Source organism: Halichoeres trimaculatus, unplaced genomic scaffold (genome assembly GCF_033239565.1).
Source record: "Halichoeres trimaculatus isolate MK-OKI-2021-1 unplaced genomic scaffold, fHalTri1.1 fHalTri1_scaffold_21, whole genome shotgun sequence".
NCBI lineage: Eukaryota > Metazoa > Chordata > Actinopteri > Labriformes > Labridae > Halichoeres > Halichoeres trimaculatus.
Window position 1 is genome coordinate 965,601 of NW_027437199.1, and position 26,146 is coordinate 991,746.

General features: G+C 38.4%; 1 protein-coding gene across 5 annotated transcripts in view; it reads left to right on the top strand.

The window, feature by feature from the left end:
• abcc9 (ATP-binding cassette, sub-family C (CFTR/MRP), member 9) overlaps positions 1 to 26,146 on the top strand; it is a 54,030-nt gene that overhangs the window by 11,908 nt on the left and 15,976 nt on the right. For 2 of the 5 annotated variants that reach the window (XR_012600095.1, XM_074697946.1), the window contains exons 9-34: positions 59 to 244; positions 2,227 to 2,391; positions 3,659 to 3,814; positions 3,892 to 4,026; positions 4,104 to 4,266; positions 4,350 to 4,390; positions 5,803 to 5,945; positions 6,168 to 6,276; positions 6,509 to 6,616; positions 10,907 to 10,979; positions 11,480 to 11,585; positions 13,411 to 13,449; positions 15,168 to 15,203; positions 17,614 to 17,715; positions 18,753 to 18,837; positions 18,925 to 19,005; positions 19,911 to 20,048; positions 21,570 to 21,695; positions 22,109 to 22,208; positions 22,280 to 22,356; positions 22,434 to 22,661; positions 22,765 to 22,925; positions 24,216 to 24,285; positions 24,446 to 24,603; positions 24,691 to 24,783; positions 25,822 to 25,924. Coding sequence is in view for 3 of the 5 variants with exons in the window: in XM_074697946.1 (XP_074554047.1) it covers positions 59 to 244; positions 2,227 to 2,391; positions 3,659 to 3,814; positions 3,892 to 4,026; positions 4,104 to 4,266; positions 4,350 to 4,390; positions 5,803 to 5,945; positions 6,168 to 6,276; positions 6,509 to 6,616; positions 10,907 to 10,979; positions 11,480 to 11,585; positions 13,411 to 13,449; positions 15,168 to 15,203; positions 17,614 to 17,715; positions 18,753 to 18,837; positions 18,925 to 19,005; positions 19,911 to 20,048; positions 21,570 to 21,695; positions 22,109 to 22,208; positions 22,280 to 22,356; positions 22,434 to 22,661; positions 22,765 to 22,925; positions 24,216 to 24,285; positions 24,446 to 24,603; positions 24,691 to 24,783; positions 25,822 to 25,924 (2,982 nt within the window). In the remaining 2 variants the exon portion in view is untranslated. The remainder of the gene's footprint in view (positions 1 to 58; positions 245 to 2,226; positions 2,392 to 3,658; positions 3,815 to 3,891; positions 4,027 to 4,103; positions 4,267 to 4,349; positions 4,391 to 5,802; positions 5,946 to 6,167; positions 6,277 to 6,508; positions 6,617 to 10,906; positions 10,980 to 11,479; positions 11,586 to 13,410; positions 13,450 to 15,167; positions 15,204 to 17,613; positions 17,716 to 18,752; positions 18,838 to 18,924; positions 19,006 to 19,910; positions 20,049 to 21,569; positions 21,696 to 22,108; positions 22,209 to 22,279; positions 22,357 to 22,433; positions 22,662 to 22,764; positions 22,926 to 24,215; positions 24,286 to 24,445; positions 24,604 to 24,690; positions 24,784 to 25,821; positions 25,925 to 26,146) is intronic. The other 3 variants (XR_012600096.1, XM_074697948.1, XM_074697947.1) reach the window with 2 other exon arrangements.

Genomic DNA, 26,146 nt, shown 5'->3' on the forward strand with positions numbered 1-26,146 from the left:
ATCAGACTCAGATTTAACGGTCCAGGTGGTTCTGCTCACTCTGTGTCTGTCTCCATAGACGGCCGAGGATCCGGATCGCAGTCCATCCATCTGGCGCTCCATGTACCGAGCGTTCGGTCGACCCATCCTCCTCAGCAGCACTTTCCGTTACCTGGCCGACCTCCTGGGCTTCGCCGGGCCGCTCTGCATCTTCGGCTTCGTGGAGAACATGGACAAGAACAAGACCAACTCAGCTCAAGAGGGGGTGGGTTTACACCAGAAGTTAGAAATTAGTCTGCTGATGGTTTTCAGGATCAGTCAGCGCGTTTTCAAAGGTCTGAAAATTCACGTTGTTAAATTTAATGTTGTCTTGTCCAATCAGTGGTCAGAAACCACCAACGTTTAAAAAGACAGGAAAAGATGTAATCCTGAATTTTAAAGTGTAAAATTTACATTTTACTTCAGCAATCACTTCCAGGCTAACTGTGGAGACTGTGTAGCCTCCTCCAGGCTGTGTTGCCAGATCTGAGTAGAAATAAGTGACCAGCTCTGAGGGAATGAGCCCAAAACAGGTGATGAACCACGCTGTGAAAAGAATAGACCTCTTAATAAATAAATAAATATGTATTTATTTTTGTGTGCTGTAAATTGGCAGTAAACACAGTGGACATAAAAACATTAGATATTGAAAATTAACAATTATAATTATTTTTTAAACTTTGATTAAAAAAGAAAATACATGCGTATCATGAATAATTAACAACAAATTGACAATAAACAGTCAATAAAAAGTCTTTCAGTTATATATTTTATCTTTGATTTAAAAAATAAATAAAATAAAAATTATCAAGATAATTAAAATAGATAATTACAAAAAAAATAATCACAAAAAAAAAAAAAAAAAAAAATCCGCGCTGCCTCCTCCTGAAGCTCTTGATGTTGGTGGAGCTGGGTGGAGAAGCAGAGCAGGTGCTGCTGCACTGACAGATGTGTATTTTCATGCAGTCCGTTTGGCTGCACGCCGCTCTGGTTAGTGTTCACCATGAGCTGTTAACGGCTCTGTGCCTGCTTGTTAAAGTGTGTGTAACGGGCAGCAGAGATACAGAGCGGAGCAGCGCTGCATTTCTGACTGACGTGGAAAATCTCCCACTCACCTCACACTCCGTCACTTTAATACGCAGAGGTCTGCTGAGCATCAGACGCAGCTTTTAGTGTGTGTGTTTGGTGATTTCATCCAGTCTTATTAATAGGCATGAGTAAAAATCACTGCACGTTCATTCATGGTGATCGGAGTGGATGTCAGGGTCAAATTCTTCCAGGAGTGTGTGTATTTATACTTCAAATATATACACACAACTTCCTCGTTAAGCAATTTAGAAACTAATTAATTACGCATGGAGTAAATAAGCAAACAGATAAGTTTGTTTTTGTATTTGGAGGTAATTTTTCAGAGTATATTATGACAGATTAGTGCACAGGGTGTAGGTTTGGCTCAGAAACTGCTGCACAAGTGCAAAAACTGCAGTTCCCAAAGTGTCCACTTGAGGCAGCCTGCAAAAGCCAAGAAGTCCCCCTGAGATCCTTTGCCAGATCTTTGTTTATTTTTATTATTTTTTTTTACCAGATCTTTGTTTATGTATTTTTTTTTACCAGATCTTTATTTTATTTTTACCAGATCTTTATTTTATTTTATTTTTTTACCATAACATTGTTTATTTTACTTTTTTTTAACCAGATCTTTGTTTATTTTATTTTTTACCAGATCTTTTTTAATTTTATTTTTTTTTACCAGATCTTTGTTTGTTTTATTTTTTTACCAGATCTTTGTTTATTTATTTATTTTTTTACCAGATCTTTTGTAATTTTATTTTTTCTACCAGATCTTTGTTTATTTTTTTTTTACCCGATCTTTTTTTTTTTTTTAGCAGATCTTTATTTTGATTTTTTTTTTTACCAGATCTTTGTTTAATTGTTATTTTTTTACCAGATCTTTGTTTATTTATTTAATTTTTTTTCACCAGGTCTCTATTTTCACTTTCAGGGGAAAGTTATCAGCTGCTGCTTCTGTCACAATTTTACAAGATGTGGATCAGAGGCATCACTTTCACTGTTTGACACTTTAAGGAGTGGAACATCTCATTAAAGCTTCATGTTTGTGTGTGTGTGTGTGTGTGTGTGTGTGTGTGTGTGTGTGTGTGTGTGTGTGTGTGTGTGTGTGTGTGTGTGTGTGTGTGTGTGTGTGTGTAGACGATAGCCTTCGACGTGTACTTCATGTCCTCCACGGAGCTCCTGCAGAACACCTCCGTCCTGGCCGTGCTCCTCTTCCTGGCTCTGGTGCTCCAGAGGACCTTCCTGCAGGCCTCGTACTACGTCACCATAGAAACGGGGATCAACATGCGGGGAGCGCTGCTGGTGAGTGAAACATAGCAGAAACTCCAGGCCAGACGTTTTGTTTCTCCTCTGAGGTGTTGGTCTGAGGAGGATTCTGTGTTTGACGTCTCTGAAGACGGTTTGGATCAAAGTGAACTTAGTCAGACACAGACAGGTGTTTCTCAGGAAACCTGCCGAGCAACAGACCCATCACCTGAGCCCAGGGTTTAGGATTCTGAGGAGGGGAGACAGAGTTTTTGCTTTTTTCTCAGAAATCTGGGATGACAATCAGAAACTGGATTTCTTCTAAAGTTCTGACTAGAACCACTGTTTTTTTTAATCATTGTGTCAACGTGTCTTTTGGGCAAAATGTTTTTACACGTTCAGTCAGCTGTTACATTTTGGGTTTTGTAATTTTTTTTGTTACGTTTTTGGTCGTTGTTTCGTTTCAGACTCTAACATGCTTTATAAAAGTTTGAGACTTAATTTGAAATATAATTCTCTTTTTTTTTCCTTCAAATTTTAACTTCAATCCCAGAATTCTGACTTCTCTTTTCAGAAGCAAAAACTTTCCTCTCTTCTGAGGTTTCACTTACTTTCTGAAATTTATATTTTTTCTTAAAAGTCTGACTTTGTTACTGGGACTTTGATTTATTCATCTCTAAATATGAGGGAAAAAAAAATCAGTATGCCCTACAATTTTAACTTTAATCCAGTAATTGTGACTTTCTTTCCTCAGAATTCAGTTTTCATAAAGATCTGACTTTCAAAATCTGAAATAAAAGTTGGATTTTTTGCTTTTTTTCAGAATTCTGGTTTAAATTCACAAAAAGAGACAGAGTTGGTATGTGGCTTTTAGGATTTTGAGATTAAAGTCACAATTTTTAATTAAATCCCAGACTTATAACTTTTCCAGAGAAATCTGAGATTAAATTTAGTTAATATATTCATTTTTTAATCAAAATTATAACTTTAAACCTGAAATTCTTTGTATTTCTCAGAATTAAAAAAAAATGAGATTGAGACTTTTCAGTTTTTTTTTTTCCAAATTTTGACTCTCATCTCACAACCTCTGGGGAAAAAAAGTCTGAATTTTGATTTTACTTTCAGGCTTTTTAAGAATGTATTTTTTTCGTTGACTGCTAAAAAATTTCAGTAGCACGAATGTTTTTCTGTGTAAATGTTTTAATGATGGGAAATTTTCCTGTATAGTTTAGATCTGTATAGTTTTGTAACTTTCATGTTTGAGATTCTTTTTTTTAGAGTTGATAATAGAAATGAAAAACTTTAATCATCATTTTCTTTTCAGGCCATGATTTACAACAAAATCCTGCGCCTGTCCACCTCCAACATGTCCATGGGGGAGATGACTCTGGGGCAGATCAACAACCTGGTAGCGATCGAGACCAACCAGCTGATGTGGTTCCTCTTCCTGTGCCCCAACCTGTGGGCCATGCCTGTGCAGGTGATCTGAGCGTGTCCTGGTGAGTCTTTATCCTGTTAAATCTCATGCTGTGATCTTTAACCTCCTTTCCTCTGCAGATCGTGATGGGGGTGATCCTGCTCTACTACCTGCTGGGCCCCAGCGCCTTGGTGGGAGCGGCTGTCATCATCCTGCTGGCTCCGGTTCAGTACCTGATAGCTACGAAGCTGGCAGACACACAGAAGTGCTCGTTGGTGAGCAGCGCTCTGAGACGCCGTGGTTCGTGATGCTGGTTGATGTTTCCTCTCATGGTTTGAATCCTTTCCTCCAGGAACACTCGACGGACCGGCTGAAGAAGACCACGGAGATCCTGAAGGGCATCAAGCTGCTGAAGCTGTACGCCTGGGAGAACATCTTCTGTGACAGCGTGGAGGAGACCAGGGGCAAAGAGCTGCACAGCCTCAGGACCTTCGCCGTCTACACCTCTCTGTCCAGTGAGACCAAAACCAAACCTGTGACTGTCTGACTTCCTCCACAGCGTCAGCGTGTGATCTGATCTTTCTTTCTCTGTGTGCAGTTTTCATGAACGCTGCCATCCCCATCGCTGCCATCCTCGCGGTAAGAGAGAAACACACAGTCTGTCGCTTCAGAGATGATGAATTTATTTATGGAAGAGAAAACTTTAAGAACAGAGGTCGACAACCTTTACTTTCATAGGAGACATTTTCCTCAGCTCACCTGGATTAAAGTCATTCAGGAGACGCAAAATCTACTTTATCTTCACAGAAAAGACTGAAAGGTGTATATGATTCTATACACAGTTGTAATCTTTTAGATTATTCCCAACATAAGGAGTTTTTTTTTATTATTTATGCAATTGTACCCATGAAGTCTAAATGAATAACTTTTTTTTATTTGAAAATAATTACAGAGTTCAACAATTTGTAAAACATTTGTAAAAAAAAAAAAAAGAAATTTCAAAATTTGAAAAAAAAACATGAAAAAATTATATCCCTGAAAGTTTAAAAAGTGAAAAAAATGTATAGATTTTTTTAAAGGGCATCAAAATTTCCAAATTTGAAAAAAAAGAAAAAAAAATGTATTCCTGAAATTTAAAAAATGGGGAAAATGTATGTTATGTTTTTTTTTTTAATGGCATTAGAATTTCCAAATTTGGAGAAAAAAATGAAAAAAAATGTATTCCTGAAATTTTGAAAAATTGAAAAAAAAATATTTTATGTGTTTTTAAAAAATGTATTTAAAAAAAGCAAAGAATAAAATAAATTTGAAAAAAATAAAATAAAAAGTCAAAAATGTGAAAAAAATTAAAAAAGAGAAAAAATTAAGAAATGAAATTTTAAGAAAAGTGGAAATAAAATTAAAATCACAAAAATCTCTCAAAAAAAATCTTGAAACGTAAACAAATGCAAATTTTATTTACAAATTTTATTGCAAAACTTTTTTTAAAAATCGATTTTTTTTTTTATTTGATAACATTTATTGAATTTGCAGAAATTTAGAAATTTGTTTTGAATTTTAAACATTTTGTTGAAGCATCACAAAGTATTCAGATATTAAACATTAGCAAAATTTTTGAAAGAATACTGGATTTTGATTTTTAAAAAAATCATTATGTTGCTCAACTCATCATTTTTCGTAGTTTGCTCATTTCCTGACACATATCAGGCATGTTTATCAATGTCAGTTAAATGAATCCATCCACACAGAATTAAAATCAGTATTTTCTTCCAGATTAGTCTTTTTGTAGATGTAGTTATCTTCCCAGGGCTGTAAAACTTGAGGTTAGCCACAGGTGCATGGAAAGTTGGTGGGCTGTTGATGTTGTAGGAGGTGAAGTAGAGCGGTGGCAGGCTTTATTGACAGATGGGATGAAGATTTAGTTCAACTAAATGTTAACACAGGATTTTATTTAGTGTCAGTGTCTTAAATCATCAATACCCCTGTTTTAGAAACTTTCCAAACTTCCCTGATGTGTTTCAGAAGATAAAATCTAAAATCTCTTCTCACAGACGTTTGTGACCCACCACATCGCTGGTTACCCTGGTCCCAGTCCCTCTAAAGCCTTCGCAGCTCTGGCCTTGTTCCACATCCTGGTCACTCCTCTCTTCCTGCTCTCCACCGTCGTCAGGTTCGCTGTCAAAGCCGTGGTCAGGTGAGTGTGTGTGTGTGTCTGTTAGTGGTGAAGTGGTGAAGTGTCTAAACCAGGGAAAAGGAGCTGGTTGTGTTTTCAGTGGTCAGTCTAATTTAAGGAGCTCAGAGGAAACCTGCCAGCGCTGAGGAGGAACTCTAAACCCGGAGAGATTAAAGCTGTTGGTATCATCACAATCACACCAACTCATGGACTCTGTGTGTGTGTGTCGGTGTGTGTTCACAGCGTCCAGAAGCTTGGCGAGTTTCTTCAGAGTGACGAAATCGGAGATGACAGCTGGCGAAACGGAGACATGTGTGTTTCGATGGAAGCCGGGAAGAAACACCACGGAGGGGTGAGTGTGTGAGACGATATTAATCAGTCGATTTAAAATAAGCATCTCCACGCTGTCGTATACGGAGGACAGGACGCCGCGCTCACTGTTTGTTTGAACCCTCCATGGCAGCATCCTCCAGTCACCCCGCATTTCTTCCTCTCCTCCCCGAGGACCTGCAGCGGATGCAGGAAGCTCCTAAGGTCATAAGTTGGTCTTAACTTCAGACATCTCTGTTAACATCCTCTTATAGACCAAAGCCATCAACCGGAAGAAGCCGATGCGCTACCAGATGGACAACTACGAGCAGCCGACGCGGCGACAGATGAGACCCACGGAGACGGAGGATGTGGCCGTGAAGGTCAGAGTCAGAGGTCACGTGGTGGGGAGGAAATGAAGCGGGGTGAGAACAGAGAAAGAGTTCATCTTAAAGACAACAATCGCAGGCTGATGATAGCAGAGAGAGGCTGTGACATTTCTGTGTTCAGACGTCATCCTGGATCCTGATCAGGGGGGTGAAGGAGACTGACTCAGGAGGGATGAACTCAGCTCTTCAGAGCAGCATGTGGCGCTCTGACAGCTCCGTCCACAGATTAATGTGCTGAGACCTCTGGGAGTAGACGCTTTTAGGTACCGAGGCACAGGCTGCTGGTTTCACAGAAATGGAGATGGGAGAGGAGAGTGTGAGAGAGATTAAACTACAGCGAGATTAACAACAAGATATGAAGATTATTTATGAAGTAAAGAAGCAGGCTGGCTTCAGATAATTAACGATAGTCATGATAAAAAACTTTACATCACACGTTTCTGAGCTTCAGATCCTCAGGTTTAAACCTCTTTACCTCTGACCTTTTTCTAACATTCACTTCACATTCACCTGTTCGCCCAATCAGAGCTCAGCTGACTGACAGGCAGGCGTCCTATAGCTGTTCGTGTGGAGGCTCAGAGCCCGCCTCTTTTCCAATATGGCTCCACAGACAATGATCCTCAGTTTTGAATGGTTTTATCTTTATCTCTTTGTTTTGATTCTTAGTGTTTATTTAAACGCTCAGCATCAGCGTAAATTAAAACTTTGCTCTGATAAATTTTTGAGTGATGTTAAGATTGGAGGGATGTGGGTGTTCCCATGGCGATACTAGCTCCCTATAAGTAGTCTGAATAAAAAGTTAGCAATGGTTTAGTTGTAAGAAAAGGTTTCTTTAAACCTGGAATTTTTCTGTTATCTCAAAAAGTACCTTGACTTTCTGCTAACGTTTGATGGTTAAGGCTTTGCTGCTGTGATTTTTGTTTGAGAGTTTTGAAAAACATGCTACAGCTAAGAGTAAAATACAGTCCCTTTGCAAGGTGTTATTCGGCAAAACAGAGAAATACAACAGTGTGTTTCAGAACATGGTTTAAAAATACAGGCTAAAGCAAAAAGCTAAAACATGAGCTAAAGACTTGAACATGAGCTTAAGACTGGAACACAAGCTAGAGGCCAAAAAACAGGCCAAAGACTTAAAAAACAACTAAACCACAAAATAAAGGCCAAACAAACAGGCTACAGACGGAAAAACGGGCTAAAACACGAGCTAAAGGCTAAAAAACAGGCTAAAGACTGACAAATGGGCTAAAACACGAGCTAAAGGCCGAAAAACAGGCTCAAGACTGACAAATGGGCTAAAACACAAGCTCAAGGCTAAACAAACAGGCTAAAAGCTGAAAAACAAGCTAAAACACAAGCTAAGGGCTAAAAAAAAATAAAAACCAGGCTAAAACATAAGCTAAAGGTAAATCACAGGCTGAAGACTAGAAAAACAGGCCAAAAAATGAGCTTAAGGCAAATCACAGGCTTAAGACTAAGAATACAGGCTAAAATGCGAGTTAAAGGCTAAAAAAACAGGCTAAAGACTGAAAAACAGGCAAAAACATGAGCTAATGGCAAAAAAAATTCAGGCTAGAAACTGAAAAACAGGCGAAATCACGAGCTAAAGGATAAAAAACAGGCTCTAACACTAGCGAAAGGCTAAATAAACAGGCTAAAGACTAAATTACAGGCCTAAACACGAGCTAAGGGTAGAATAAAAACAGGGTTAAGACTGAAAAATGGGCTAAAACATGAGCTCAAGGCGTAGGAAGGTTCGGAAATTAAATTTTAAAGAATTTCCTAAAAATAAAATTCAACTGAGCATTATTTTTAAGAAAAACAATCTTGAACAAATCTTGAGTGTTGTTGGCTCTTAGACGGTTTCAGACACATAACGCTGCTTTAAAAACATCATCCTCCTTTTTAAGAAGTGACTCTTCCTTCATGGTTTTACCTGATAGAGGTCTGATGTGTAACTCTACATATAACCAGATACTTTTTAATCCAGAGGACTATCCTCAGTGTAGTTAAATCATTACCTCGTAGAGAAAAGTCCTGATGACATAAAGAAACATATTTTAATGGAGTTATTCAGGAGCAGATCACTGTCACCGCTCAGATCCTTCATGGTGTTTCAGACTGTTCTCTATCGTCCGATGATTCGTGAAGAGTTCGTGAGCACTCTCACGTCGTCACGTAGGAGCTGCTCCTTAATGCCACCGTGTATTTAACTCCATCAGCAGCTGTTTCATATCTCTGCTGTTTGTGCGTCCGCGGGTCATCTCTGGGTGCCGGGAATCATACATGTGACGTGTATCTCTGCGTGTGTAGTCTCTGTCTCCTCAGGAAGTGTAGAATTCACACGAGAATTTGTTGCCCCTGAAAGGCTCCGTGGCCTCTCTGTGAAGGCTGCTCTTCCTGCCTCTTCCCTGTGGAGCCACTGCGCTGACCAGACGAGGTCCGCTAATTAGGGAGGAGGAGCAGAGAGGAGCAGAGCTACACGTAGGCTCTGAAGGAGTTTTATCCATCCCAGAGTTCATCTTTACAACATCACATGGGTTTGAGTTTGCTCCTACAGACAAAGTGCTGAATATGTTCAGGGATCTGGTTCTTCTTGGGTTCATTTACCTGCAGGATTACTCACGTCTACAGCCCAGCAGCCTATTTCTTTACTTGAGAAAACTGTAAGAGTTAGTTAATTACTTGTTAATGTTGGTTTCATCAGAGAAATATGGATAAAGTGACTTAAATTAAAAGATACTTTATTGATCCTGAGGGAAATTCAAGACATATCAGCACAAGGGACGAATCTGGTTAAAACGAGCTAAGACTAAAACACAAGCTAAAGGCTAAAACACAAGCTAAAGGCTAAAACACAAGCTAATAACTGAAAAATGAGCTAAAGGCTAGAACACGAGCTGAGAGGAAAATATGGGTTAAAACACGAGCTAAAGGCTAAAACACAAGCTAAAGGCTAAAATCACAAGCTAAAGGTTAAAAGGAGCTAATCACTAAAACATGAGCAAATGGCTTAAACACGAGCTAATGGCTAAAACACAAGCTAAGAGGAAAATATGGGTTAAAACACAAGCTAAAAGCTAAAACACATTCAAGAGACTAAAACACAAGTTAATGGCTAAAACACAAGCTAAACGCTAAAAACACATAAACAACTAAAATGTAAGCTAAAGGTTGAAACACTAGCTAAGGGCTCAAACACAAGCTAAAGACTAAAACAAGAGCTCAGGATAAGACAGGAGCTAAAGGCTAAAACACAAGCTAAGCGGAAAATATGGGTTAAAACACGAGCTAAAGGCTAAAATACAAGCTAAAAGCTAAATCACAAGCTAAAGGTTAAAAGAAGCTAATGACTAAAACATGAGCCCAAGACTAAAACATGAACTAAAGGCTAAAACACAAACAAACGACTAAAACACAAACAAAAGACTAAAACACAAGCTAAAGACTAAAACATGAACTAATGGCTTGAACACAAGCTAAACGACTAAAACACGAGCTGAAGGATGAGACATGAGCTAAAGGCTAAAACAAGAACTAAAGATTAAAACAGGTGCTTATGGCTGAAACACAACCTCAAGAGGAAAACAAGAGCTCAGGATAAGACACAAGCTAAAGGCTAAACAACGAGCTAAAGGCTTTAACATTGTCGCCCTTCTGATCCGATCTCTCTGACCCCTCTGGGTCTTGCTGCTGCAGTATGTTTGTAAAAACTGGACCTGAAACTGATCTGCTTTAAGAAAACCCAGAGAACTGATCATCAGCTGGAGCTGAAAGCTTGAGTCCAGGTGTTTGTGTCGAGTCCTCGCTGAAGCATCGCTGCAGATCTCTGAGTCTCAGTGAAGCCTTTAGGGAGCCGTGTCACACAGAGGATGAAACTGTGGACAGAAATCTGGAGGGGGGGTCTTAAAAATAAACATTAAAATAAACAAATAAATCTAACAGATGGGAGGAATGTCAACAGAGTTATAACAGGAAGCGGGGTCATAGATCAGCGAGCAGGGAGGAGATACCAGGCTTTTCGCTTGTTTCTCTGCTGTTTGACAGGAAATTTCTCTTCCTGTGTGAGTGACCACACCGACTGAGCGTTAGGGGTGTGTGTCGCTGTCAGCTTTAATAATAAAATCACTACTTTACTGCACAACAAAGGCTGAGGACACAACGTTAATAACACCCAAAAATGAAGTTAAATAAAATGCAGCATCACTTCTGGACGTCCTGTGAAAGTTTCTCAAACTCAGCTGATAATAAATGAGTCTGTTTCAATCATCTTTGTTCCTCTCTCAGGTGAGCAATGGATTCTTCACCTGGGGGAGCAACCTGTCCACGCTGTCAGACATCAACATCCGCATCCCCACAGGTAGGTCAGCTGTTGGTTGAGCTCACACTTCACAAAGAGGGGAAAGGTGAGTTCGTGCTGCGGCTCCAGGATCCCTGCTGACACGGAGCTGAAGCTATGCTGCAGAAATGCTGCTGAGGTATCCGGTGTCAGGAGAGCAGGGCGCGGTGTGCAGCCTGCCAGAAGATGGATGGAGTAGTGTGTCACACACTCACACACACACACTCACACACACACGTTTGATCCCCTGGGAGGTGACTTGCTTGCTATCCCAGCTATGCTACTACAGGACAAACAGGGTTTCTCTTTCCGCTGTGTGCTGCTGCTCTGAAGGTGCTTTAACCTCATGTTTTCTGACCTTTGACCCCTCTGTAAAGGTTGTTAAATTCTCATGATGCAGTGTAAAATCCTCCTTTAAGAGTAAGGTTTGTGTTATAATCTGTAATTGTGATGAACGTGTGAAGGAGAAAATGTTTTCAGAGGAAGTGGGAGTGAAGTCTCACCCTTGTGTTTCTCTTCAGGTCAGCTGACGATGATCGTGGGCCAGGTGGGTTGTGGGAAGTCGTCCCTGCTGCTGGCCATGCTCGGGGAGATGCAGACCATCGATGGGAGAGTCCACTGGAGCAAGTAAGACGTTAAACTCACGCTCTCTAAACACAGTCTGAAAAGTTAACACAAAGTTTCCTGTTATCACTTTCTGTCACGGTCAGACTTTAGATTTCCACTTTGACCTTTAGGGTCTTACACACCTTTGTTTAGTCTCTGGTTTTGATCTGAGTCAGAGTGATCCTCAGAGTCTCCTCTCAGACCACCTTCAGCTCCTAAAACAAACCGGACTGTTGTATAAACCTGGAGTCACTTTAATGTCCCCATTTCAGTTTTACGGCGGACTCCTCTTGAGTTTTCACTTCATGCGTCTGTCTTTAACCATGATTAACGCTCCTGGAGATTTATCTACTCCACCAGTTCCTCTGGAGGTTTTTTTTCGTTCATCATTAATCTTCTTCATGAATGATAAACTGAATCATATGTCATGACCATGGTCTTCAACCTGTGACTCCTTTGCAGTGGCTCCTTGAAGCTTTGAAAAATTTGATTGAATTTTTTTTTTCTTACAAAGGGTATTGATGATTAAAGATATTAACACAGAATATAACCATGGGTTAACATTTCATTGAACTAAATTTTTAGCACATCTATCAATAAAGCTTGCAAAATCATTTAAATATTTTTCAAGTTTTTAAACCTTTTTGCAAATTACTTGAATTTCAGTTTTAAGGCATTTTTTTAGATTTGAAAAAAAAATCCATGATTTCTAAAGATTTTGCAAATATAAAATAATTGAATACCTGAAAAGTTTTGCAAAATAATATTTTTTAAAATTATTTTATTACATTTCTTAATTTTTAAAAAATATTTGAATTTGTTACATTTTTTTGAAAATATATATTTTTTATTTTTTTTTCCAAAGGTATAGAATTTGCCTCTTTTTTTTTCGAATTTAATTTTTTGGGGGAATTTTTCGACAATTTATTTTTTGCAAGTTTTAAGAATATTTTGTAACTTATTGAAATTTCATAAGTTATCTAAATCAATGAATTATTTAAAAATATTTGCAAATTTATTGAAAATAAAAAAACTGAGACATCACATGTACAATTTATAAACACAAAAAACTTCCCTTTTAGAAAAATATTTACTAGTTTTATACTGTGTTTAGAATTTGATCACTTTTTTGTCTTTGTTGTGAAGATAAAGTAGATTTTGTGGCTCCTGATTGACTTTAATCCAGCTGAGCTGAGGCTCCTATAGTTAAGGCTGCAGACCCCTGATCATGACGTTGGCTGTTTATTTTTCCTTTCTATTAAATGTGAAGTTTTTTCAGTCACACTAAAGAGGCTTTTATTTTGAAATTGTCAGTTATTGTTGGGTTTTGCTGATCCATGTGTGGAGCAACTTTTATTGTCTTAAGTATCTATTTCAAGCCGGATGGTTGAACAGCTTTTTCTGACGATGTGAAACAGGATTTATTTTTCTAACCTAGTTTTTACTTTCACCTTTTGTGACCTAAAGCTGGACTGTGCTCTTAAAGTGACAGTATGAGTTTATGCATGCAGACTTTTCTTTCCTGATCTTAAAAACCTCTGATCTGAAACTTTTGATCCTGTTTCAGTTTTTGTCTCTTCTTTGTTCCAGAAGTTTGTGCGTCTCTCATCCTGTCTGCTCTCTGCAGCTTCCATCCCATGCTTTACAAACTCTTTAAAACTCTTTGAAAAAAACTCTAAACTTGAGGGACTTTAGATGTGAACCTGTCCTGTCGGAGTTTCTGTAACCTGCAGTGAGCTGCACACTAACCTCTGCAGTGAGCGTGTGCACTGATCTGTCTGTGAGTGTGTGTGAGTGTGTTTGTGTTGGTTTCTGTCTCTTCACCTCCTGCCTTCTGCCACATCAGGCTTCCTGAATGTGAGGTGGTCCACGAGGGGAACATCAGGTACTCTGTCTCTGGTCTCTTCTTCTTCCAACATCATCATTTACACAGAGTGAAAACCATCACATCAACATTTACCCACTGAGCCAGCTCGTCAGATTAACACGTATTTATACAAAGTTCAACACGAGAACAAAACAAAGAAAGCCCAGAGAACGACACATTATTTAATCTTTAATCTTTAGAAAAAGTTTCAAACATGAGGAGGACGGAGAGGAGTGAACTCTGACAGACTCAGCTTCTTTTTAGAAGTTTGATAGAGTTTGATACCAAGTCAATTAATTTTAATTTTACAATGATCAACAAAAGATGAAAATTTGAAGGTTTATTTTATTTATTATTATATTATTAATTTATTATTATTATTATTATTATTATTATTATTATTATTATTATTATTATTATTATTATTATTAATATTATTATTAATATTACTTTTATTTTATTATTTATATATTGTTATTTTTTGTTTATTTTTATTAACAGTTTTTGTTCTTGTGCTGTAACTATTTTCTCAAATATGTGCACTTTTAAAAGTTTTTGTTAGAGACTTTATTCCAATAAAATAAAATAAAATAAAAAAAATCAATTTTGAAGATTTTTGACACTCTCTTTCCAAAATTATGAATTTATTTTTGTTTTCATATTTTTTTTAATTAACTCTCATAAAGTATGATTTCATTTTTTTCTATTAAACTTTATTCTATATGGACAAATTTTAAGAATATGAAGACTTTTATGTCTTACATCTTTATTCTTGTTTTATTAAGGATTAATTATTTTTATATGACTCCTCTTTTTTATCTCATCAGGACTTTTCAGATAATATTTCAACTTTTTTCAAGACAGAACTTTCTTCTTGATAATCAAAACTATTTTTGAAATTTTAAGTTTTTCTAATTGAAATATCCCACTCTAAATATGAAGAATCCTTGTTGAAAGAGGGATTTTCTGTCTTATAATTTAAAACATTTAATTTTAGACACCTTTTTTTTATTCTTATGACTTTATTTTTCTCAGTGTTGAGACTTTCATGACTTCACCCTTGTAATCCTGTGACAGTTAGTCTCCTGTCATCAAATATTGGGTCAATTTTCCGGTAAAAATGCGACTTCATTGTCCTGAAATGATGATTTATCCTCTCAGGACGTCTGACTTCACCTTCTCTGGACTCTGACGACGTAGTACCAGGAAACTCCAGAGTAGCTCAAATATTTGACACTTCTTGATATTTTTGTTCTCTGAGGGTTTTCTGAATCTGCTCTTTGGACCCAGAGTGTTATCCCCACACCTCACACACACACACACACACACACACACACACACACACACACACACACACCCTGAGCTGAGAGGATGTGAGACAGTCTCAGAGAAGCTGTGAAACCTAATTATCACAGACAGACAGTGACTGCAGACGGCGCTCCTTCTCTGGGTGGGAAGATTAACTCGATTAGCCGTTAGCAAGCTAACATGTTGTCATGATCAGAGCATGAAAACATTCTGCCGTCTGTCTCCGTCATTTGTCTCCGTCTGTCCTCCTCTTTCCGTGTTTTCTCGTCTCTTTAAGCAGAAAGAAGTGTGTCGCTCTTTGTGTCTTCCTCCATGTGCATTTCTGTTGTTTATTTCCACACACACATGAATACACACATGAATACACACATGAATACACACACAGTTGGCTGTAGGACTCTTCTAACACACTGACCTGACTTTGACAGTTGGTCAGAGTCAGAGGAGGCCGATGAAGACCTCAGGTATACCTTCCTCTCTCCGTCTCCTGCCTCCTCCTCCCTGTCGATGTGAAGTGATCCTCAGTGACCCTCATCTTCCTCCTCCCTCTGACTCTCATTTGATCCGACTCTAATTTTCATCTTTCCCTCCCCAAGGAGCCAGAGCGGGTTTCCCCTGGCGGTATTTCAGGCTGTGTTGTTCATGTACACAAACGACTTTGGCTGCATTGGTCGTAATCAGACGGTGAAGCTTTCCCAAACATTTCTGCAGCTCAGACAAAAAAAGAAAAGAATGATTCAGGTTTTAATTCAGATCCTGAGCCACACACACTGAATATTTCCTCCTGATGTAAAAAAACAAATTGAAGACGTGGTTTGAACCCTCAGATCAAAGCTCAGGTAGCAGCGCTGCTTCTGTCACAGCTCTGTTGCAGCAGCATCTTGGGAAAAATGTGTGTGTTCAGGAACAACTGCTTCAGCCTTCACAGCGCTGCCTGCTCCTCGTCCTGCCGCTCCTCTCCTCCTCAGTTCATCAGTGGTTTGGTGATCTCTGATCCTGGTGATGTTTGTGCTTTAAATGCTGGGAGTCCACAGTTAGTTCAGGGGGTGATGTCCCACAGTTAGCCGAGCAAAGTAATCTACAGCGCCCCCTTTAAAACATTATCTTGTGGGATCCAGATGATTATTTTGTGAAAACGAGTTGTTATCCTAAGATTTCCAGTTATCATCTTCAGACGACTTATTTGCACAAGATTGAGTACTCTTCCATGTCATCTTATGATCTCAGGGTCAGGTTTCTTTAATTGACAGACGGCTGAAAAAGTTGTGAAAAAGTTAGTATCTCGTAGGAAAAAGGTAGTTTTCTCCTGTGGAAATTATTTTTTACTTTTGTTTGGCAAATTATGACCTTCATGCAACTTTTTGCACAAGATAACAGTTTTCACCTGATTTTATTCCTACAAGATAATTTGTTTGGGCAAGTTCATAACAGATAACACACAAAAAAACTATTTCTCATTTAAGAAATTGTCTTGTGGGATCCAGATGATTATTTTGTGCAAGCGAGTTGTCATCCTGTGCATGTTGATTTCAACTTATCTTCAGACAGCTTATTTGCACAAGATAAGTACTTTTCCATGTCATGTTATGGCCTTGTTTGCACAAGTTTATAAACATTTCCCAAAAGAAATAGATCTATCTTTTTGGCCCAAGATCCCCTTGCATTTTTTAAAAAACTTGCAAACAAGTTATCAAGTTGTGTAAAAAGTTAGTATCTTTTAGGAAAAAGGTAGTTTTCTCTTGTGCAAACGACTTTTCACTTTTGGGGGTCAAGTTATGACCCTTTTTGAGTTATTGTGAAGATTTTTTTTTTTTTTTTCCTTCAGGCAACTTCTTTGCACAAGATAACAGTTTTCCACCTGATCTTGTTCCCGAGAGATAATTTACTTGCACGAGTTTATACATTATAACTTTTACACACTAGATAAAACTATTCACCCATAAAGGATGTAAAGGTAAAGTTTATTTTCTTGTTGTGGATCAGTTATTTCTTGGTGAAGGTTTCTATCTTGTGCTAATAAGGAAACTGGATTATTGTTACAAGGTTATCTCTTGCAAAAAAAAACAAAAAAAACTTTTAAGTAATTTCCAAGGTGTTATCTAATGTTTGTATGTCACACAAGATAATTTGTTATTATTTAAAAAAAAAAAACAAGATAGCATGTGGGCCTAAAGCAAACTTATACCTCTTCATGGACCTTTATGGCTCCGTATAATATAGAATACCCCAAACCTCTTTAAAAATTAGCTCAGGCAGTTTTTTGTCATACTAAAATACCTTTAAGACTAAATCTTGAATATTGAAACTCTGGAGCTATTTTGACCCTGGTTTCTTGAACCCGACTCCCAGCAAAGCGCTCAACAGTTGTGTTTGTCCTTGTTGTTGTTTTATGGATGCTTGTGTCGGTGCTGTTGTTGTTCCTGTTGTTGCTGCTGTTGTTGATGATTTGCAGCTCATCTTTAACCCAACCCATGATCCATTTTTCTCTCTCATTATTTCTCATTTTTCATTTTTGCAGTGAAGTTTGAAAACTTCAAACCCGTAATCTCCCCCCTGTCGTTCTCCTTTTTTATGTTTGGGTGTGGCGTGAAGCTTCATAAAGCTGTCAGGACGGGGTACTGATCTGATCCTGAGATTCACTCCTGAGAAGTTTCAGGCAGAGAAGATTTTAGAGACGCAAATAAAGTTTTAGAAATAAGAAAGAACACTCTGACAGAATTAAAATACAGTTTGAATAAAGAAGTTTATTATAAGAGCTTTCAAAAACCTGTAGTAAACAGATCAGTAGTCCTTTATGAAAAGCTTTATGAACACACAACCTGTAGTTCTGACTCTTCCTGTGTTTTTTGCCTCTGTTTCCCATAATGCACCCAGCAAGAACAGGAACTCTGTGGCCTACGCTACCCAGAAGTCCTGGCTCCTGAATGCAACGGTGGAGGAAAACATCACGTTTGGGAGTCCTTTCAACAAGCAGAGGTACAGCGCGTTGGAAACCTCATGTTTAACGTTTGTCTGACAGAGATTCATACACGCTGGATATTTTGACTCCAGATTAGGCTTCACTCTGTATGATTACATCATTTATACACCAACATTATTCAGGTTCAGGGGTTCCATGGATCCATCAATCAACAAACCACATTTTCCTTTCTCATTGCGAAGTTCTGACATGTAAATTGTTAAATTACTGAAATAAATAGATTTCTATTCACATGTATGATGTATGTATGACAGAGTGTTTGTTTGTTACTTATTTATTTATTTTTTTTATATTAATTATTATGTAGTGTAATGTTGGCTACTCATATGGCACTGACTTTCTCATACTTTTATAAATGCGTTGTATGTTTTACGACAATAAAGAACTATTCTATTCTTGATGGAAATATAATAGAAGGAGGTTAAGAAAACTGAAATTAATTGAAAAAAAAAGTCATAAATCTGTAAAAAACGTTTGAAATCGTGACTCTAATCTCTGAACTCTTTCTCTAAAGTCAGATTGTGATGTGAATAGAAATGCTTCAAGATTAAAATGACTTGGGTAAATTAAATTAAATTAAATGAACCAAAAATGTGGGATAATTGATCCGACTTCCTTAAGAAACACTGTCGTCATTAGTTGCAGTTGTGATTAAAAGTTAGTACAAATCTAAAGGTCAGACCAACCAAAAGCAATTTTTGGAGATGAAATTTTTTTTATTTTTATTTTTTTATTGTTCTGTAAAAGAAAAGAAGATTAAAAAAAAGTCAAAAATCGAAGAAAAATAATGGCAACTAAATCATTTCTGTCAGAAAAGGTCATAATGTAAAAACAAATGTAGAATAATTGTAGTTTTGTTTCCGAAGAAGCAGCATTTCTTCATCTTTGCAAATAAGACTCATTTTACTTACTTACTTTATATAAAGTTTTTTTTTTTTTACATTATTTTTTTTTAGTTCATTAGGAAGGAAGATTTCACTTTTCAATAGTCTGAACTTTTCCTTTTTGCTGATGTTTTTGTCATTTTTTTCAGATACAAAGCGGTGATCGACGCGTGCTCCCTGCAGCCAGACATCGACCTGCTGCCGTTTGGAGACCAAACAGAGATCGGAGAAAGGGTAGGCTCCGTCTTTCCTCTGAGGACGACTCCTCTGAATCATACTTTGGTCGTTTCCTCGCCCTGATTTCCTTTTGTTGTGACTCAGGGCATCAACCTGAGCGGAGGTCAGAGGCAGAGGATCTGCGTGGCCCGAGCTCTCTACCAGAACACCAACATCGTCTTCTTGGTGAGCGCTCACACACTGTGTCAGGGAGTGTCTTCACTTTGTTTCTGTGTGTAAATCAGATTAAGTAACACCCTCTCCGTCCTGGAGGAGTCTCAGCCGTATCCTCGCTCCGTCAGGTCTGTGTGATGTAACAGATAACACTTGTTGACCTCAGGGAGGAGGTGGTGTCGCTCCGTCATGTGTTTTTCTTTCTGAGCTGTTGCTGGATTCCCCGCTGCCACCGCGGCCTTGGCTTGTTTTTTCAGGGATGTATTTACTTTAGCGGCGTTCTTTTACACGCTCATCACTCTGCGTAGCGTCTGTAACGAGGAGGGGATGTTTTTCTTTTGTTAACCTCATTTCATCAGGAAGTGAAGCTCTTAAATCTCATCTCCTGATTGAGCTGTTCGTTATAATCTCACACACTCATCATAAAACACATTGATTTATCTTTGTTAGAGCTCCATCAGCACTTTAAAGCACATGATTTATCCACCAGGGGAGACGCTAACAGGAAGTGACAGATGTTTGAGTGTTCAGGAGAAAACCATCATCATTAGCTTCATATTCAGGGGCTGAGAGCAGGGAGTGTTTCCAGATAATTACTGATGAAGACAGATAATACAAGGATGTTTTCTTTAATATTATAATCCAAAAAGAGCTTAGGAGCTTATTTTGATAGATTAATTATGATATTTTAGCTCATAATTTAGCTTATTTATCGTTACACCATCAAAATGTTGCTGAAGTTGTCGTCCACTGATTTGTTTTGAAGATGCTTTGACAGGGGACAATATCAGTCAGGAACTGATGTTTCTGAGACCTGATACAGAAAAAGACAGCAAAATAAGGTTTTTAAAAAGTTTTCTCATCATTTTCTAACTCTAAAGTTTGTGTGTGATAACTTCCAAATCTTTTTATTTAAGGACGACCCCTTCTCCGCTCTGGACATCCACCTCAGCGATCACCTGATGCAGGAGGGGATCCTCAAGTTCCTGCAGGACGATAAACGGACCGTGGTCCTGGTCACACATAAACTGCAGTACCTCATCCACGCAGACTGGGTAAGAGCTTTTTTTCTTTACCTATTCAGCTAAAAAAAAAACCTCTGGACTTATCCTGTTTAAAGGCATAAAATCTGAATATTTTAGAGTTAAATACAATTTTTTTTAATCTTTTTTTATGTTTTAACGTTTGAATTTTACATCATTTTCTCTTTTACTGCTTTGATCTTTTAGCATTTTATTACCTGATTTCTGTCTTGTTTTTTATTTATTTATTTATTAATTTTTTTAATTTGGTTGTTTTATTTTCTTGATTTTTTACATCTTATTTTACCTTACCTCACTTATATTTTTTTGTTATTATCATTATAATTTTTATTTTCTATGTACTTATTTTTTGTCAACCACTTTTTGTTACCATTCTTGCGTATAAAAAGTGCTTCATAGATACAATCTGTTTGATTGATTTAATACTTTTCAACTTTACTTTATTTATACCCGGGGGTGGATTTGTTTTGCAAACAGAGTGATCACATTCACGACACAAACAAACCCATCATACTTTGGTCAGAGTGAAGACATAAAGTGCTCAGTGTTTCACCATAAATATAAAGCAGCATGGGTCAGTAAAATAAATAAATCAGATACATTAAACAACACACACAATAAAACACAATAAAAAAGAAGATGTGCATAAAAATGATGGATGATGTAACAGCTCCTAAAAAGTGAAGCCAAAAAGCTGCTGCAGTAAAGGTATTTGAAGCAGTGATTCAAAACAGGTGGGTTGTGTAAAAAAACAAAATTGAAATAAAAAAAAAAAACTCTGCGCTCTTATTTTGAAGGGGATTCTTAACGCAGCAGTAGGTAATGGTTAGCCACCTATTATCTCCATGTATAGAAGAAGACCAGCATGGTCTGGTTTCATGTGCTAATCAAGCACGGCTAAACCACATCGGATATGGATTTTCTTAAATCAAGGACAAAGGAGATTAAACTGTTGGCATTTAGCACAGGTTCTCTGTAGGCCCAGTCTGATAAGCTAAGTCATCATTTGATGCTTTAAGAAGACGGTGGAGCAGCTAGCAGACTGATAGCTCTGCTAACAAACCAGCTTCCTGCAGCGCTGTGTGCACCAGTTTAGCAGAGTAGAAGAAGAAAAGTTCACAGATGTAGTAAATCTTTCCAAGCTGAAGAGAGCAGGACCTGAATACTGGGGCTAATCCTGTAAAATATGGATCCTGGAAATCCTGTTTTTATTTCTCTTTAGGCAGAATCACAGGCAGGATTATTCATCGGATACCTTTTGTTGTTTTTAATTCTTCGTTGTTTTAATCCTATTTTCTTAATCTTAACCTCCTAACATTTCTATTTATCTCTTATGTTGATGCTCTTGGTGAAATATAAATCTAGTGCCCTATCATCATGTTGTTAGCAGCGCCTGTTGCAGAGCTTCGTTTTGTGCTCCATGCAGTCTGTGATGCTCAGGATGAGAGACGTTATCTCCAGGAACTGTGACTTTGCTTTAAAATCTGTTGAAGGAAATCAAACAATCTTCTTGTGTTGACTGCTTCTGCCCAGATCATAGCGATGAAGGACGGCTCCGTCCTGAGGGAGGGGACCCTGAAGGACATTCAGACGCACGACGTGGAGCTCTACGACCACTGGAAGACTCTGATGAACAGGCAGGACCAGGAGCTGGAGAAGGTCAGTGTCACACGCTTTGAGCTGAAGGTCGATGGACTGGCAGACTCTCCTCCTGTCTGACTGGTTAGAAACATGGATCCAGGCGCTAATCCAAAGAAAACTGAGCTCCACTGGAGTTTTTCTCCCACTGGTTTTTGATTTACAAACGTTTGACGGACAATGATGAAGCTCAAACTGAAAAAAAATGTGCTTGGCAAGTTTTCATTTTAACATACCTCAAAGGTTTTTCAAAGGGCAAACGCTTCTTGTGAAATGACTTTAAGCTCCTGAGGATTTTCATGATCGTTGATGTGATGTGTGTGTGTGTGTGTGTGTGTGTGTGTGTGTGTGTGTGTGTGTGTGTGTGTGTGTGTGTGTGTGTGTGTGTGTGTGTGTGTGTGTGTGTGTGTGTGTGTGTGTGTGTGTTAATGCAGGACATACAGCAGGACAGTCAAACCACGCTGGAGAGGAAAACCCTGAGGAGAGCTTTTTACTCCAGGGAGGCCAAGAACCAAATGGACGATGAAGACGAAGGTAACAAATTCTTCATTAGGTCGTTTCACGAGGAATGGATTAGAGCTAACACCGTCTTTTTTTCCCATCAGAGGAAGAAGAGGAGGAGGAAGAGGATGACAACATGTCAACGATCACCAACAACAGAAGATCAAAGATCCCATGGAGGGTAAGATCAGTGAGACGGAGATCTTCAGAGATAAATCTGCTGATTGACGTGTTTTAACGGGAACTGAACCTCCTCAGGTGTGCTGCTGTTACCTGTCCTCTGGCGGCTTCCTCATGGTCTTCCTCATGGTTTTCTCGAAACTTCTCAAACACTCGGTGATCGTAGCCATCGATTACTGGCTGGCTAAGTGGACGACCTTCAAAAGTAACCAGAGCCAATCAATTGATGCCATGACCAGCTCGATGAACAGCTCGATGAACAGCGCCATGAACAGCTCCATGAGCAACGCCACGAACATCAGCGAGGTAACAAAGTCAAGCCGGACGCTGATTTGACGTTTTTCACAGATTTAAAAATGTCTTTTTTTGTTGAAGTATGAATTTGATGGAGTGCATGTTTGTCTCCCAGGAAGGGATCATCTCCTTCCACCTGCTGGTCTTCATCATCCTGTGTGCGGCCGGGATCACGTTGTGTCTCATCACCTCCCTCACGGTGGAGTTTCTGGGTCTTTCTGCAGCTACGAACCTTCATCACAACCTGCTCAACAAAATCATCCACGCGCCCATCAGGTACAAACTCAGTCTGTTCAACAAATGTATGTATGTAATGTACCGTATCATATTATATCGTATGGAAATTGTGTTGTACCGTACACATTTTTACATCATATCATCTGAAAATCATAGGAAATCACTTTTGTATCTTATAGTTTCGTATCATATTGTCTCAAATTGGATCTTATTGTATTTTTTGGAATATGTACCGTAACATACAAAATCATTTTGTTTTGTACCGTAAAAAATGCTAGAACAGCATCTCATATCAAATAGTTTAGTTTTGTTTCTTATCATATCTTATCTTATCATACTGTATCATTAGTGTTGTGTTGTGTTGTACCGTACTGTATCGTACCGTACAAAACTGATTCATATCATATCGTCTCATTTCCTATCTTATTGTGTCGTACTGTATCGTACTCTATCTTATCCGAAGTTATTGTATCGTAACATTTTTTTATCTTACTGTATCTTATCGTATTATTTGGAAATTGAACCGTACCATATAAAATTATTTTGTTTTGTGTTGTATCTTATCGTATCAAAATCGTAGGACAACATCTCATATCATGAAGTTTGGTATTGTTTCGTATCATACTGTATCATTGGTGTTGTATGGTAATTGTACCGTACTGTTCAAACTTCCATTGTATCTTGTGGATACAAGTGGAAATTGTGCCGTACAAAATCATTTCCAAGTGTACCGTAAAGTGTAATACTGTATCATATCCTATCTTTTGGATTAGAAACTGTACCGTAACTTTAAAAGTAGTTTCATCTCATATCTTATCATATCATATCATATCATATTGTGTACCGTACCGCACAAAATCATTTTGTATTGTATCGAATCAAATCTTATCACATCTTTTCCCATAGTGCTGTATCACACTAAATTGTATTGTTTGGTAATTGTACCCTACCGTACAACATGTTTTCATGCAGTATCAAAATCAATCTGTACCGTACCATGTGAATATTAGGCTGTATTGTATGAAATCTTCTCTTTTATATGGTAGCAAAGTGTAGGGCACTGTCCAGGATCACTTCTTATTGTATTCTATCATATCATACTGCATTGTACATATGGAAACTGTACCGTACCATACAAAGTGGTGTCGTATTCTTTATTGTATGGTATCAGTACGGTACAGTGCCGTATTGAACAAAATCTTTTTCTGTTGTATCGTTTAACGAGGTCATTCTGTGAGATAATGTGAGTAAATTGTACGTTACTGCGTGACATCCTTTGCATTGTACCGTACCATGAGGGATTGTTTTACAACTTTTTGTCATCCTCAGGTTCTTTGACATCACTCCCTTGGGTCAGATCCTCAACAGATTCTCAGCTGATACCAACATCATCGACCAGGTACGTCTGAGCCACAGTTTGTTTCTTATCAGACAAATCAACAACATCAAGCTGTCCATGAATATCTGACGGTGAAAGTTGTGATTCTTTATCGATCCGTGTCAAAGAGTTAATGAAGACTTCTCTTTTCGCTCTCACTGCATCGTCTCTTTTCTTCCAGCACATTCCTCCAACACTGGAGTCTTTGACCCGGTCCACGCTGCTCTGTTTGTCGGCCATCGGGGTCATTTCCAGCGTCACTCCACCTTTCCTCATCGCTCTGATCCCTCTGGGGGTCGCCTTCTACTTCATCCAGAAGTACTTCCGCGTCGCCTCGAGGTGAGTCCTCTGGGAGTTTCATCTAGAAAAGTAACGTAGAGAATTCAACATGCTGTTTGTGTGTAATGTGAATGTTGTCTTTCTCAGGGACCTGCAGGACCTGGATGACTCCACCCAGCTCCCTCTGCTCTGCCACTTCTCTGAGACGGCTGAAGGTCTCACAACCATACGAGCGTTCAGGTAAAACACAGACACACAGGTAGCAGAGAGAAGAAAGAGAAGCAGGGCTGAATCATCACCTTCAAAGATTAGAAATAACAAAACGCTGCATGAAGATTCAAGACATCAACAAGTGTTTGTACAAAAATATCAAAGCCCAAACATGGATGTTCGGTCTGTTATACAACCCCACAAAGCCACAGAGGAATTTTAACAGGCTGTAAATGTAAGATTTGGATTAACTGGCGTATTTGTGTGCTATTTGGAGAAAAGAGGAACAATGAAAGAGGCAGGAAACAAAATCATGCACGTCTCAGAGCACACAGCTTTATTATGGAAGTTAAACCATGGTAAAGTTTTACATTTATCTGCGCTTTTATTTTAGAGCATTTGCAGAAGTTTTAGAAAATACTTGGTTGTGAAAATTTGTCTCAAACAAGCAAAAGTCGTGAGAGGTAATCATCAAAAATGTGCATGTTTTTGTGGAGATAACAGCAGAAACGTCGGTGGTTGTTTCTGTCATAGATCCATGTGTGGTTTTGTGTTTCTGCCTCTTTCCCATCTTCTCTTTAATCCAACGTTAATGCTCCCATGTTTGTGCTTCTTCTCCCTGTGGACTGTCTCTGCCTCACACACACACACACACACACACACACACACACACACACACACACACACACACACACACACACACACACACACACACACACACACACACACACTCACAGAAACAGTGAATCTGGTGTAGGGACACATTCTTGGCAGTGATGTGGTCTCGCTCCCGTTTTCATGGTCAAAAACCTTCAGATCTAATGACTCTGAAGCTTTATTTTATGTCTTTGTCTTTTCTCATGTCCTGCTCGCTCTTTTGTTTTCTTGCATATTTTTTTCCTTGTTGGGTCCAAACAGGATGCTGGGCGATCCAAGTGGATAAAAAAAGTCATAAATCCAAAGATAATAAACTTTTAAAGGGATCAAACCTCTGAGTTGTTGGTTTTTATCATTAAGTGTTGCTGCTGGGGTTTAATACGTGTGTTAAATATGTTTTTATTGTTTCAGACATGAGGCCCGTTTCAAACAGCGCATGCTGGAGCTCACAGACACCAACAACACGGCTTACCTGTTCCTGTCCGCTGCAAACCGCTGGCTGGAGGTCCGGACGGTGAGAGACTGTTTCATTGTTTGTTTTCTTTAATTAATTAATTAATTTGTTTAACCTTTGTTTCACCAGGAAGTTCTTTTGAGATTAAAAATCTCTTCTACAAGAGAGACCTGGCCAAATTTAGCAGCCATACAGAGTCATGGTACATAGAAAATGACACAACACAATCAACAGGTTTAAAACAAATAATCAAATATACATTTGGCTTTCACAAAAAACAAC